This window comes from Pholcus phalangioides, unplaced genomic scaffold, assembly GCF_987345545.1.
Source record: "Pholcus phalangioides strain wild (caught in Gottingen) unplaced genomic scaffold, Ppha-v1.0 ptg000022l_1, whole genome shotgun sequence".
NCBI classification, from domain to species: Eukaryota; Metazoa; Arthropoda; class Arachnida; order Araneae; family Pholcidae; genus Pholcus; species Pholcus phalangioides.
In genome coordinates, this window is record NW_028301615.1 from 9,973,250 (window position 1) to 9,988,568 (window position 15,319).

A 15,319-nucleotide genomic window follows, 5' to 3' on the forward strand; every position below is an offset into this window, starting at 1 on the left:
ATCACAGCTCTGTTCACATGTATGTGTACACTTACGTATTCGACACTGCAGTACGTATTTGCATACTTCTTTGGTGGCATTATTAGTACCTTTGGTTCAGTACTTTTTGTGAAAATAGATACGATGTGCAAATACTCTTAATTTTGCACACGAGTGTACATGCGCATGGATATTAAAATCTGTTGTACTCTTTTTAGAATAGATAGTTGTTTAAAAAGTTATTTTATTCCATATATTTTATGTAATATGGATTTCTGGTAAGTTATCTAGATATAATCACTTATACTTAAAACCCTTTTTGTGCATAACATTAGAATATAAACCACCTAGCAATCAAAATATTAAATTGTAGAGCTAAAATGTCCTTTACTACTGCTCAGTGCTGGCTTGTATATGATGTGTGTAAGAAACTCCTGTAACTTATACTTGGTGAAAAGTAAGAATAATTTGCAATGCTTTTCCAATTGAAGCTGTATCTGAACGTGCAAAACAATGCTTTGAGTATTGAGTCCTGCTAGCTTTGATTGAAAGTACTCTTTAAAACTCTGGATTTATGCAACTGAAGTTAAGAAATTTTTAGGGGAAAATAAATGAGTTAAATTAATGTGTTAACAGGTTCTGTGCAAGAATTTATAATATCAGATAAAATTTTAGGCAGATTAGAAAATTTAAAATATCAAAATAATTTTTTTCTCAGTAATTATATAAGTGTTATACATAAAAGTAAGTGTTTTGTCATTTAACATATCTATCAGGTTTTAAACTATTTGACAACATTGCAGGGTTGGTAAAAAACCCGGTTTTTTTAAAAAAAACCAAAAAACCGGGTTTTTTTGGTTTAAACCGGTTTTTTGTTTTAAATAGTATTAACATTAAAAACAATAAAATTTCTGAAAAATCATTCAAACTTCCAATAATTAACTAAAATAAAATGTTTATTAATGTAATTAACAGTATTCCCATGTTAATTAATCAATAAATATTTATTACATTTTAACAAAAACCAACTTTTGTAATTTAATTATTTTTTGCTTAACTCAATGGATTACTGTGTGTTTGAAAATTCTTTTAATGTTATTATTAATCATATAATATATAAAGGTTTTTCTCCAGTTACTTTCAGTATACTTAATTAGGAAGCTATTTCGCAAAAAGTAATAAAAATTAGGTGAATATAATGTATTTAATGAAGCATAAATAATGCAGATTAATTAGCGATGATTTACTATATACAGGGTGATTATAACTAAGGTTTGGATTTCAAAACACTGTAAAAACAGAATGATTGTCAGAATGACTTGAAAATTGACATGAATGTTCCTGAAAAAATGTAATTTTATTTGGTAAAGGGGAAAAAGATAATTAAAAATGTAAAATTAATGACATCATCCACCACTTGGGAAATTTGCTTGCAGAATGGAAACGATAGCCAGTCATGGCAAAATGATAACTTAATTATAGCACTCCACAATTTCATAATTCATGGAAACATCACAAAAAACTACAACTTAAGAAATGTTAAATATGTTGTCCAACCTGAGGTTGGAAGCACAAAAATTGTTGTTCAACAACAGAATCGGAGTATGCCATGGTCATGATGTGGATGTGCTTGACATCATCCACCACTTGGGAAATTTGCTTGCAGAATGGAAACGATAGCCAGTCATGGCAAAATGATAACTTAATTATAGCATTCCACAATTTCATAATTCATGGAAACATCACAAAAAACTACAACTTAAGAAATGTTAAATATGTTGTCCAACCTGAGGTTGGAAGCACAAAAATTGTTGTTCAACAACAGAATCGGAGTATGCCATGGTCATGATGTGGATGTGCTTGCAATTCAGCTTTATTAAACCAAATGCGCCCCCATTCCTGATTAACTTCTAACATATAGGGGATGTGCTGGAGATTGCAATTCACCAGATTTTGCAATCTGACCACTGTTTATAACATTTTGAGATACCTTCAATATACTTCAAATATCTAGGCGGAACCTAGCCAGCATCAATATTTCCCTTTTCCACACAAAGGAGGAACTCAAATTCGAGAAAATCTTTGCTTTTCTCATCAGAATGACTTGGCTTAAAATTCTACGCAACGAATCAGAAAAATTCAAGGATTATTTTAGTGAAGTCGACAGATTTCTCAGACATCAGGATCAGGGTTTAAGCTAGATAAAAAATTCCTTTAGCAAAAAAGCGAAAAAGGGGGGGGGGAAGCTTTTGCAAAATGTTATAATGCTAATGATTGATGGTTGGATGTGTCTACTTGTTTCGTACCTCCTGTACGCATTTTTGTGAAAGTAGCTTTTTACTTTCATATTCTAAGATTTTTTTTTTGCATTTTACTAAAAATGTGACTGTAGCTTAAACCCTGATCAGGATCATATCAATTTTTCTTAATTTTCTAGAAAACATACCGTGTGAACCACAAGTGTGTGTATGTGTCCTACTTTACATGGTGATGGCTTAATTTTGGACATTTTCGAATATTAAACTGAATGGATACACAGAAAGAAAAGAAACTGGACAACCACAGGATTCTGTTTGGCGTACCACAACCAAACAGAGAGCAAACAATTAATTTTTCGTGATTTGAATAACACGTATACTGGACAAATTACACTTTTAAGACATGACTAATTCTGGATTAAAATATCACACATGTCAATTGGAGGGAAAAGTGTCCCGTGACTTTTCCTCCTTGACAAAAATCTCAACAATTTTCTTGGGAAAAGTTATTAGCTCAGAAATATCAGGAAGCAGAGATCCACACTCACCCGGTTAAAGACTGCAAAATATATCCTGTGCATAAAATCATTACAATTTTTTTTCAAAATTTATTGATAGGTTGGAATAAACCAGTCATATCATTTCTATCACTACTACTAAACTGCACAGGCACCTCAAAAAACCTTTCTGGGGAACTTCTAATGAATTGATGCATATTAAAATGTGATGTGTGTGTTTTGAACTTAAAGTGAAGTTTATATCTAAGGAATGCCTGTTGTATATGTTCAAGAAGTTATGTCATCCGAATTAAAAAGCAAACAACTCAGCAGTTTATTTTCTCCTGTTTGTATTATGCACTGCTGGGTTTCAAGTTTAATTTTTTTTAATATTCTTTGAAGGAACACGCATCCCCATCTTACACGTGCTGAATTAAACTCAATATAATTATTTTGTGGAACCAATTTATCACATAAAGTGAGGGACACCCGTAGTGAAAATACAAGAACAGATATTTATAAATATATATATATATATATATATATATATATATATATTATATATATTTTTTTCTTTTAGGCAAGCTGCAAAGGATCCAGGCACACTCCCAAGAAAGTAAAGAAAAAGAGGCCGCATGTTGTTCATATTAGTTCACACAGTAAAGACTCTGATGAAAATCATTTGATTCAGACTTTACGGAAATTGTTTATTCCTTGTCATCAAAGTGAAGAGGAAACAATGCAACCTGAACCCATTATTGTAAGTCAACACAAACTTTCACAAAATATGGAGAATTTTGAATTTTCAGGGAATTCATATTCTAAATCTGTTTTTATAGAAGAGAAACACAATATCAATCCAGATAACTCATTTTTTAAATACCAAGATGAAAAATATTTCAAAGACTCAAAGCAAATGCTAGCAGATGCTAAAACATCTGAGTTATCTATAAATAATTTCATTATATTGAAATATAAGCAGTGTGAGCTATATTTAGATGATTATGAGAATAAGGTCTCTTGTGATGAGGATCTAGCAAGATTAACTGTAAATGGCGGAAACAAAATAATAAATATGGAAATAGAACCTGCCATTGGAAACACCATATGGAAACACCATTTTGATTCAAAATCCCAATTTTCTGATAATTTGTATTCTGAAAGAGAATGCAAAATTCAAGATTTAGATACTACACTCTCAAGCACGCATAAGCAGATTCATAGCATAGCTTTGGCAAAAACAAAATTTCATTCTTGTCAACCAACTGCTGAAAAATGTGGACAATGTGTTGGATCAGATTTAGATATTGGTAGAATCATTCACAGAAGTTGCCAAAAGAAGCCATGGAAAAGTGCTAATGAAAACGTAGTTAGAATTGAAGGTCCTTGCTGCAATTTGGAAAGGAAAAAATCTAGTGAATTTAGTCATGTATTTGAAATCCATGAGGCAGAGTTTAAAAAGAATAGAGAACTTAGTGGGAAAATGTATAATTCAATGGAGAATGCTGTCCAACCACATATTTCAGGATCGAATGTATCTAATAAGGCAATTGGAATGGCTGTACCTCTTATTTTTGAAGAACAGAAAATAAATGATTCTATTCATGAGCAGTTCACATTTTATTATCCAGCCAGTCCAGGAGCTATTGGTGATGCATCAGAGGAGCAGTTTTATCTTTCAAGCTCTACAGATCTTAATAAGATTTTGAGGAATAAAAGAGCTGAAAAGATATCAGAAGGTACAGAACCTCATAATAATGAGATTGCTTTTAAAATTGGAATGCCATTCTATGGTAGTATTCAGGATAGTGGAAGCGAAACAGTAGATGCAAACAATTTTGAAGACATTCGTCATGATAAAAAAAATGCAGAAACTAGTAGTTTGGAAAATGAGAACCAGCTGATAAGTGAGATAATGGTGTTGAAAAACACCAGCAGCAAAAGGTGATGGAAAAGCCATCAATTCCCTGAATGGTATTTATGCTGATGGCAGGCAAGTCTTTACCGATGTGACAAACCAACATATGAATTGAGGGAGAGTATTTGTTCTATTATTTTATGTAAAATAGTTATATAGTAGTAGTAGTAATATCAGTATTCGTTCAAGAGTTCAGATTTATTCATTTGATCTCATTCTTATGTGTTCATTTTCATCATTAACAAAGTTATGAAAGAAACTGCATCACTGTTGCTGAAGCTTTTTTTTTTTCGTTATGCATATTTGTTGATTTTTTTTTTCTTATGAGCTTGTGTGCATATTTATTTATTTTCTGAGGCAATCAGTTTTTGTTTTAAATTGCTATTGGCAAGACCTCGCTGTTATCTGGTGGTTTTTCTTTTTTTTTCTCTTTGAGTTTTGTATTGTAACACATAAATGCACTGATTTTAATATTTTCTCAAACAGTTATGACAATGTTTGATTGTTTTGAGGGATGGGACGAATGATTTGTCTGAATACCAAATATTCGGCGGTCGAATATAGATTTTCTTTAAATTCACAAAATTATTAGTAAAATTAGTGTTCTTAATTGAAAATGAAATTATTGGTAATTTAAAATGATATTGCATTTCACAATTATGAAATTTATTATTTAAATAAATATTAAAAACTGTGGTAATTGAAAGATTTTTATTGTCATGATACTGACGGTCAAATTTAGCGATGATATACAGTCGAACTCGGTTGATTCAAAATTCAGAGTCATTGGAAAGACGTTCGATTTATCCAAAATTTGAATTATTCAATTAATATATCCTGGACCTGTAAAAAGGCTACAAATTGCAACTTAATCATTAGAATTCACATGGGGGGGGGGGGATAATAATTATCAAATATTAAAATTTTATCAGTTACAAAACTGTTTCTCCAATTTTAATTATTTATAATTATAATAATTTATCTTGGCTACTGTTCTGGAATCAACATCACTGCAGAATTTCTTGACTATGCTTTTAACCTTATTTATGGAAACAATTCATGATCATCAGTTGAAAAACTTTTTCAAATTTCGCTTGTCATTCTTATGCTATCAGTGAAATACACTTTCAGCAACATATTACAATTTGTACTTTGACTATGAAAAGATTCAGATTTTTAATGGTACACCTTGATCCATAGGTTAAACAACATAATTGGTATCAAGCAGGGTTGGATTTTTAACGTTAAAAACTGGTTTAAACCATCAAAAACTGTGAAAAACCTAAATGAATGCCTTTTGATAATGTTTTGAACACAATAGGTATACAACATGATGAAAAACTTACTTTTTTGCATACCAGAATGTTTTATTTTTAAACATTAATTTATTACAATAATTAAAACAAAATATTAATTATAATTTGCAATTATTCAACATAAGAGCCTAGAACATATAAAATATTATTTTATGGTTTATTTATCTAAGCTACTCATTACCTGTGTTCAATTTGCTAAGTGGAATACAGCTGCTTATTCAAAATATGTATGATAGGGCATCAGGGTTAGGTTTTTGACCCCAGAAACTAACTCTGCATTAAAACTATCAAAATATTACTGTCAATGATGTCAAATAGTTGTTGTTAACTTGATAGATATGTTAAATAACAAAACACTTTTATTTAGATTAAAGGGCTTTATATTCAGAATGATAATTACTGAGGAAAAATATATATTTTGATATTTTAAATTTTCTGATCCGCCCAAAATTTTATTCCATATAAAAATTCTCATGCAGCATCTGTTAATGCACTAATTAAACTAATTTATTTTCACCTAAAAATTTCTTAGATCAGGGTGTATAAATTCACAGAGTTTTAAAGAGTATTTTCAACCAAAGCAGAGCTGACAAGACTTGATACCCAAAGCATATCATAGTGCAAAAGTAAGAATAACTAAGTTTGACATACAAGCTAGCATTGCCAAATTAAATGACATTTTAGTCCTACAATTTAGTATTTTGATCGCTAGATATATTTCAATGTTATGCGTAATAAGAGTATCTTTTTAAGTATCAGTGGTTATTTAGATAATTTAATAATAACAGAAATCAACATTACATACATGATGTAATAAACTTTTTTAAACACTTATCTGTTATAAAAAGAGGACAGCAGACGGCTTATATCAGTACAAACACATATAAGCAGTTGAAGAAATTTTGGAAGGTCAAGAATCATCTTAGAATGTCATCAAAGAATGTCGAATCGTTCCACAGTTTTCCCTTCAATGTTCATGTTATGCTTTCAAATTTTATAAGAAAAAAAACCATATATATATATATATTGTCCAAAATAATTCTGTAGAGTGAAGAAAATTATTTTAGAATAATATTAAATATTTATTCTTTGTATAACATAGTCACTTTAAACGTTACATGCAATTAACGTGTGCATTTCCAATGGGAATTTTTATATCAAAAAGCAATATTTGAGGTTTTTGACAGTTTTTGACAAAGGTTTTTGATGTGACTGCCATGTGCCAAAAACCTGCCAACCCTGGTATCAAGTGGTACACATTCTCGGTGCACTCCAGTTGAACAATATCAGAATAGGCATTTAATTATCATAGAAAGAATAGAGAAAAACAGAATATTAAAAACTTTTGTTTTGATAATTTATTTAACAACTTTGTCAAATAAAACAAAGTCTGTATCATAATTTTTCCCTCCAACTTCAAATTATCCGAAACATTCGAATTAAACAAGAAATTTTAACATTAAATTAGGCAGAAAACTCAAGAGTTCGTAAAAGTTCAAATGATCTAAAATGTGAACTTATCAAGTTCGAATTAACCAAGTTCTACTGTATTGTAATTTAATATTACTTAAAGAATCAATTTTTTCAATACTTGTCGCAATTCTTCATCTAATAAAAAAAATGTCAACTATTATTTACTCTCAATTAGTAATGTGCGTAATAATTAATTTACAACCTATTTTCTTATTTTTCCCTGTTTAAATGTTTGTATCCTCCTTTTGCCTCTTTCAGTAGCTTAATATGTTTCTTGTCTAGGTACATCCTTCAGTTAATGAACTTGTTTAATTCATGCTCACTTCCACCTTATTGTAATAGGATTCTATTTTCAGTTTCATGTTTTCTATATCCCAGAAATTCACTCTGACATTGCCTCTCTTACAGAAAGGGGATATACATCACATAACAAAATATAATCTGCAAATTTTTAATTTATGTGAAAAATTCCAATTAATATAGTTTTTAAAATTGATTTGTTGCGCTTCGATTTTTACACAGGTATTCGGCCAAATACCTAAGCATTACCGAATATTTGGCAAAAGGGTAGAATATTGAATACTGGCTAAATATTCGTCCCATCACTAATTGTTTTTTTACCCATGTGGTAGTTATTATTTTTTTGGACATTTTTTTTTTGCTTGCTATAAAGAGTTAAATGAGTTATTTTTTTTTACAGGGTGGTGCACACAAACTATCATGCACTGAAAACTTATAAAATATTTATTGTACATAATATTCTATAATAATGTTCTATATACATTGCTGGAATAAAAACCAGTGATACCTTTTGCCTTTGTATTTTTTGGTTAACAAAGAGTTTTTTTTGTGAAGTAACCTAACACCAGTGCCGTCTTAACTCAGCTGAACCTTAAGAGAAGAATGGACCTCATAAAAATGAAATCTGGTTGAAATTTTTGAGAATTTGCCAGGTACAAAAATCACTTGGCCTGGGCGCCCTCGATGCTCTTGAAATGGCCCTACCTAATACAGGCATGTTGTCAGCTGAATTTTCATGGTAGTCATCATCAGAATTATTGTCACATGATCCCATATTAATTCATGCGTACCTGGGGAATCTTTCTTCAGAAGTTCCCTTCAAAAACTTGTGTTCCCTTCAAAACTTGAAAGATGTATATCTCTTTCAGAAAGTTTTTGTATGAACCATTTCATTTAAAAAGATTAAGCTGAGGGAAAATGCACTGAGAATGCTTCCATTGGACATGTTCTCAGAAGCAGATACAGACTCCTTGTGGGTGGGGGGAATGTCCACCCCCCCCCCCTGCTTTTGTGTCAATAATACAACTTTTTCACTGAAGCGGGGGAGGTGGAATAGCTTCTCCTCCCTGTATCTGCCTATGCATGTTCTTCAAGTGTAGGACTATTAGTGCCAAATAAAACAGTCTGGACATTCTATAGGATATCTTTTCCATCTGAATATATGAGACAGGAATTAGCTGGCAAAATCACAAATGAGGATACTTATGAATCCAACTGAGGTTGTGTACATAGTGTAAAATAACATCCTCAATACAGTGCTGTCTTAGTGCATGGGGCCCACCCGGACAGGGCCCAGGGGCCTCAAAAAATTAAAATTAGTTGAATTTTTCAAGAATTTGCCAGGTAGGGCCTCCAAAAAATCACTTGGCCCTGGGGCTCGTGATGCTCTCAAAATGGCCCTGCCTCGAAATCTCCTCTCTTCCTGTAAATTCACATTTACAGGGCTCCCAATCTTCCTACTTTTTGGTAAAATGTCCTATTTTTATCCTACTTTCTGGTTTTTGTTCTTCTTTTCCTACATTTTTACCAAATCCTGTCTACAAAATTCATGTAATAAGTTTTAATTGAGCAGGGAATCGTTGATATATATATATCAAATTGATATATCCATAATAATTCAAATCATCCATAATATATCAAATTGATATATATATATTGCCAAATGGTACAGATGTTATAGATTGCAATTAATGATCCTGCCAAAGCAGAAATTGTATTATTTTCAAGGTTATTTCGGGGTTGTATGTGACCATTTGGTTTATTAATTTTTTTTTTGCTTAATTTGAGAGTTCAACAAGTAGAGTAGTCATTAAAAACTTCTGTCTGGATGGAAAAAATAATTTTGTATTTACTTTTCATGGTCTTGGACAGTAACTAGCAGTCATCATTCAAAATTATGGTGCACATTTTGTGCATAGGTATCAAAACAACAGTTTGCATTACAAAGCAGTTGGATACATAGGCCTATTTTAGGGTTGGTGTTTCCGATGATACCCAATAGCATTCAATTGTCTTCTGTATTTTTAGGGGCATGCAGAGTCATAAACAATGTATACATAACTGAGCAAAGAGCTAGAAATGAAATTGCTTCATTTTTCAAAAACAGTTACACTGGTATTGAACAGTAAAATGCAAACAAATCCCTTTAAAAAAGGATGGCAACGCAATTGACATATTTACATCTTGACTTATTTACATTAGAACTTGTAATTTACACATTTTGCACTGTGCTTTTGAAAGTGGTCTGGAAGGGGCGTCATTCTTAAAAGTCTTACATGCCTTCATAATTTGTTGTCGAAGAGAGTTGGGGTGGACAGGGTGGACTGGAAGACTCCAAAAAAAAAAAAAAAAAAATGTAATTTATAATTTGAGGACAGAAAAGAATTTTCTGTGGTTGCTAGTGCATTGTTTTGGCCAAAAATTGTTTTTGTAACCAAGCCATTTCTGTCATTTTGCTTTGACTTGAGTCAATCTTATAACACACTGAAATAGTGCTATAAAAAAAATTAATGGGTAAAAAAATTTTAAATATTTTTTTGTTATGCTATGATTATGTTGTCTAAGGGGGTACCCTCCCCTTACTCCCCCACCCTACTTTTTAGTTCTACTTCTTCTAATTTTTTGAGTGGGAGGCCTACATTTATCCAATTGTGAAACTGTTCAGTTCAGCCTTTGGTGCATTTTTGTCTTTTTTAAGATGCTTTTTAGTGTTTTTAGAAAAATATATCTAAATTTTGGGCAGTACCAAGAATGACCAAACAATTTTCCATAGAAGCCTAAGGAAAATCAGCTAACGAACATGATTTGGGACTGGATTATTTTTGTTTCCCAAGAAATCACTGTACAGTGAAAATCCTATATTAATATATAAAAATTATATTTATAAGTCTATAATGATAATCGCCTCTGTAACAATATTGCTCTTTACTTCACCAAACACTAACTCTGGTCATATCGCTATACTAATGATTAGAGCGTGGACGTTCAGGTAAAATGCCATAAATGTCTTTTTTTGCCTATTTTCTAACTTTTTGTTAAAAATGACTTTTTTGCACTTTTCCTGCCATAAATTCCTATTTTAATATACTTTTAAGTTTATTATGGAATTTCAGAGGCCATAATCTGAAAAACTTGTATATTGTGAGCATTGAGAACAAAAGAATTGCACTTTTTAAAATTTTTCAACTCTCAGTATCCGTTATCAGAACCCCCCTTCCCCCAGCCTCATATAAAGGCGAATAAGTGATGAGAGAGAGAAAACTTGGTGTTGCCATGCTGCAACTTTGCTTTGACTGGATGGTGTTAAACGTTAATGATTATGTTTCTCTACTTCACATGTTATATGTCTCGCTCAGGCATTAGACTTCATTGTGTATGTATAACTCACCAATGGCTGTCTCAAGACGTCATCATTTGACGTCATGGCTCATGCAAGGTGGGATAGGAGCAGACAGGGCTTGCATGTTTTGATTTTGTTTTTTACAACACAAATGTAAAAAATTCAGGCATCCTGAAAACAACTTATATAAAATAAATAGAGCCATAGTTGTTTTCAGGAATGATGCCTGAATTTTTTACATTTATGATGTTAAAAAACAAAATCTGTGGCCGCATGCTTGAAGTAGTCTCGCATGTATGGTTATATTTTGAAAAAGTTGAATTTTTTTATACAAAAAATAGAACAAGGTTTCAATTATAGAAATGATGATTATTCCAAATAATATGACAAATTAATAAGACATTATTCACAACTTGAAGAAGAGATTCATTTTCTCTACGGGCTATGTGTCTGGTAACGGTGCGCCCTGGAATTGACCCATTTCTGAGGGTCTACTAGCATTTTAAATTGGGCTTGAAATCAATTTAACTTGGATAATTATGTAGTTATTGTAAACTTTAATTACAACAGTAGACGGATTAAGTGCAACCAATTTTTCAGATAGTTTTGAACTCTTAATACTTTAGTTTATATTTATTTTTTCTTCCTTCCATAAATTATAAATGCCTTTTTTAGTGTCTATTTTAGCATTTTTAGTACCTTTTTGCCTATCTATTTCAACTATTTTTAGTGCCAAACCTCCGGGCTTTACTAATGATATTGCTCTCTGGTTTTGATGCAATTTCGAATAGTGTTAATATATATAACAATAACTCCTTTAACATCTATAATAAGGAGCTCGGTAGCCCAGGTCGATAAGATACTGACCTAAAGTACCAAATGATGTTTAGAGGTGTTGCGAGTTTGATATCCGGTTCGTCCTTGTCAGAAAACTTTCCAGACACGGGTACAACAGAAACGGCGACATGACCGCAGAAAAAGATTGCTACCGCAGAGAGTTCTCCATCGAGGGGTTAGCGCACCAATCTCTCGTTGAGTATTAAAAACAAGCCTGCTGTTTGGAATCTGCAATAAATTGTAAGTCCTGGTCTAATTAGCCCTCGTGTGCAGAAAATGTTCGTGGTGCGACAAAAAATGATCAATGATCATCTATAATAATAACTCCTTTATAACAATACATATCTCCAGTTGCTTGAGTATTGTTGTATGGGTGTTTCACTGTATGTATATGATTAGAGCCTGTAAGGAGGATACCTGTATGTTAAATATGTACACCTTCTTGGGGATGAACCTCCCCATGTTTGTAATTAATTTTATGACACAAATTATCTGCTAATCCTTGGAAAAGAAGTCACAATAGCTGTTTGCAGCTGCAGTACATTTTCTGATTCTGCTGTAGACTTTATTTCCAGAAGATGAAGCTGCAGAAATTGATGTGCAGATTATACAGGTGCTTCATTGCATCAACCTAAAAACTCTTGGAATCGATTAGACGTCACATGTAACCCAAAATTCTGCTGCAGGAAGTGCAGAACGCCTGAATTTGCCCTCACACATTTTTTTTCCCCCCTGGGGATTGATAGAAGACTTCTACAGTGTTTTCCCCAAAAGTAAGACCTACCCCGAATATAAAGTCCTACATCACACACATTTTTCAGGATACTCCTAATATAAGCTCTACCTGGAAAATAAACCCTAGCTAAAATTGTCAATTTGACACATTTAGTATGTTGTTGCAAGACATTACGGATGTATTGAACTAATGATGATGGTTTTATTAATATCAAATATAAATTATATCGTTGAAATTTATACTTGAAATAAATTATAATGTGGACAAAAATTAAATTTTCGTTAACACCAAAGCAGTCCTCCCTGGACGAGAAGTGATCGCCTATGTAAACAAATAAATTTGAGACTGACTTTTATTAAAGAAAAATGAAGAAAATTATACTGCTCACAGCGTTCCTAATAATAAATAGAAAAGCAACATATATGGCTAGTTTAGTATTACACTATAACAGTTTTATATAAGTTATTTTATAAAACTTGAAAATGCAACTGATAAGCATATTGAACTTTACCTATTACATTTGTTCGAATGTATTCAATATGCTTAGTGGTTGTTTTTTTTAATTTTATAAAATCTTTTGTAAAACTTTTATAGTGCAATTCCGTTCCATGACATATTCTGGATATCCAATGAATGCTGTTGTCATAGGCCGGGACTACTCTATAAAAGTTTCATGAAAGCTTTTTGATAAAACTTGAAAAATGCAACCAATAAACGTATCGGTTACATTCGACTGAATGTAGCCAATAAGCATATTGGTTCTTTTTTTGAAGTTTTGTGAAAGATCTTTTATCAAACTTTTATAGTATAGTCCTGGCCATAAGTAAACAACTGGTACAATTCGACACTAGGGACTGAATGAAGTGACAAGTATTTTTGGTGGGCATGGACGCATTTCCACCTTGTTTGAAAATCTAAATAAAGTAACTACTTATTTACTTTAAACTACAACACTCAAAAGAAATGTTTTATGAAGTTGAAATTTTTTGTTGATTTTTGTGTAACCATCATTCAAGAATGTCTTCGAAAAGATAAAGTTGTTATACCAAAAAATAAGCCCTAGTGTGATTTTTTTAGGATGCTAATACATTTTTTGAAGCAAAAATTAATAGAAGACCAGGCCTTATTTTCAGGGAAATACATTATTGATTGGGTCTACAAGATTCAGGGGTGGGTACTCTGTGCCAATTGCGCCGCACTGCACCAAAATTAACATCTTGCGCCATCCTGCTCCAATAGAGTATTTTCGTATTTTGGTGTGCAGATTGTACGGGTGCTTCATTGCATCAACCTAAAAACTTTTTTTTCGTATTTTCTATTTTTCTGCGCCAAATAGCGAATTTCGCTTCAGTATGCCCGGAATTTCGGAAAGGACGTCAAAAATTTTTTGTTCCTGCTTGCCGCGAAACAATTCTTTCCGAAAAGAGCGTGTTTTATTTCACTGTACTTCAACTATCGCCTTATTTAAATTATCGGGCTTTCCATCGCGGAACCCCGATAATATCCGTGTTCGTGCAACTGAAGATGGTTTGCAATGGTCTTTCAGCTTTAAAGCGCGAATGCGAGTCACACACACAGTTTCCGTTTTCAAAAAAAAAAGTCTCCACTGGAAGCAGCAGAAATTACTGTAGTCGATCGTCATCAAAGCCGCTTGAAAGACTCTTAATGCAGCTTTGATCGTCATTGCGTCAAATCCCGATGTTTCGTGAAAAAAAATTTCATTCCGGGAGTAAAAAGAGCATGTCTGCCGAATTACGATTGCTAATTTAGTAACTTTGCAATATAACGAGCGTTAAATTGCCAATGTTGCCGAATAATGAGTGTTAAATCGCCAAATATCGAGTGTCGGATCGCCAATCTCGCCAAATAATGAGTTAAATCGTCAAATAACGAGTAAGTTCGCCAATCTCGCCAAGTAATGAGTGCTGAATTGCCAACCACGATTGAATCTTCCGAAATTCTCTCCCATTTGCAACAATTTCTTTCTGAGTATAAAAAAATTGAAAACTTGATATAGAAAATTTATATCTATATAAAGACTAGAAAATTTTTAGCCCATTTGAAGGGCGGCTGTTCCAGACAGCAAATAGTGCCATTAGTAAGCAAAAATCATCTTAAATAGACTGGTGCAAAACATTTTATGACAGCCGCTCTTTCAAACAAGGTGTCAAAAGCCTGAAACACCAAAAACAAAACAAGCTGATGAAAAAATGTTTGATGACAAAAGACGGTGCAGTTTTATTTTGAAAAAGGGTGAGGGTTAACGAAAATAGAAAATATTGTTCATTTTGCTGCTCCAATTTATAAATATCTGCTCCGAAATGGACTTTGTCATTTCCCACCCCTGAAGATTTTATACGTCCAGGAAGTGCACATATCGAACACATCCCCGCTAATCATGCACAGCTTAATGATATTTTTAATACCTATATGCGTGTAAGATATTTTGTACAATAAATATTTCATAAGCTATTTTCAGTTTATGAAATTTTGTACGTCACAATATAATTGCTGTCCTTAGTTTAGACTTAGTCCTTAGTTTTTGCAAGATGTATTGGGGGAAAAAATATAAAAAAAAAATTCATAAATGATGTAATATTTTTTCTTCATTTAAAAAAAAAGTCACTGAGTTGGAGTTTAAAATGAACAAATTTGTGGTAGAGAG

The 15,319-nt window shown here is 32.2% G+C and overlaps 1 protein-coding gene across 3 annotated transcripts in view; it reads left to right on the forward strand.

Annotated features, from left to right (window-relative positions):
* The window catches only part of LOC149069445 (uncharacterized), a 57,958-nt gene extending 49,725 nt beyond the window's left edge, over window positions 1–8,233 (forward strand). For 2 of the 3 annotated variants that reach the window (XM_089249893.1, XM_089249894.1), the window contains exon 6: window positions 3,315–8,204. In XM_089249893.1, coding sequence (XP_089106019.1) covers window positions 3,315–4,682 — 1,368 coding nt within the window. In that variant the 3' untranslated portion in view covers window positions 4,683–8,204. Of the gene's footprint in view, window positions 1–3,314 lie in introns of all 3 variants that reach the window. The other variant, XM_089249895.1, reaches the window with a different exon arrangement.
* The last annotated feature ends 7,086 nt before the right edge of the window (window positions 8,234–15,319 follow it).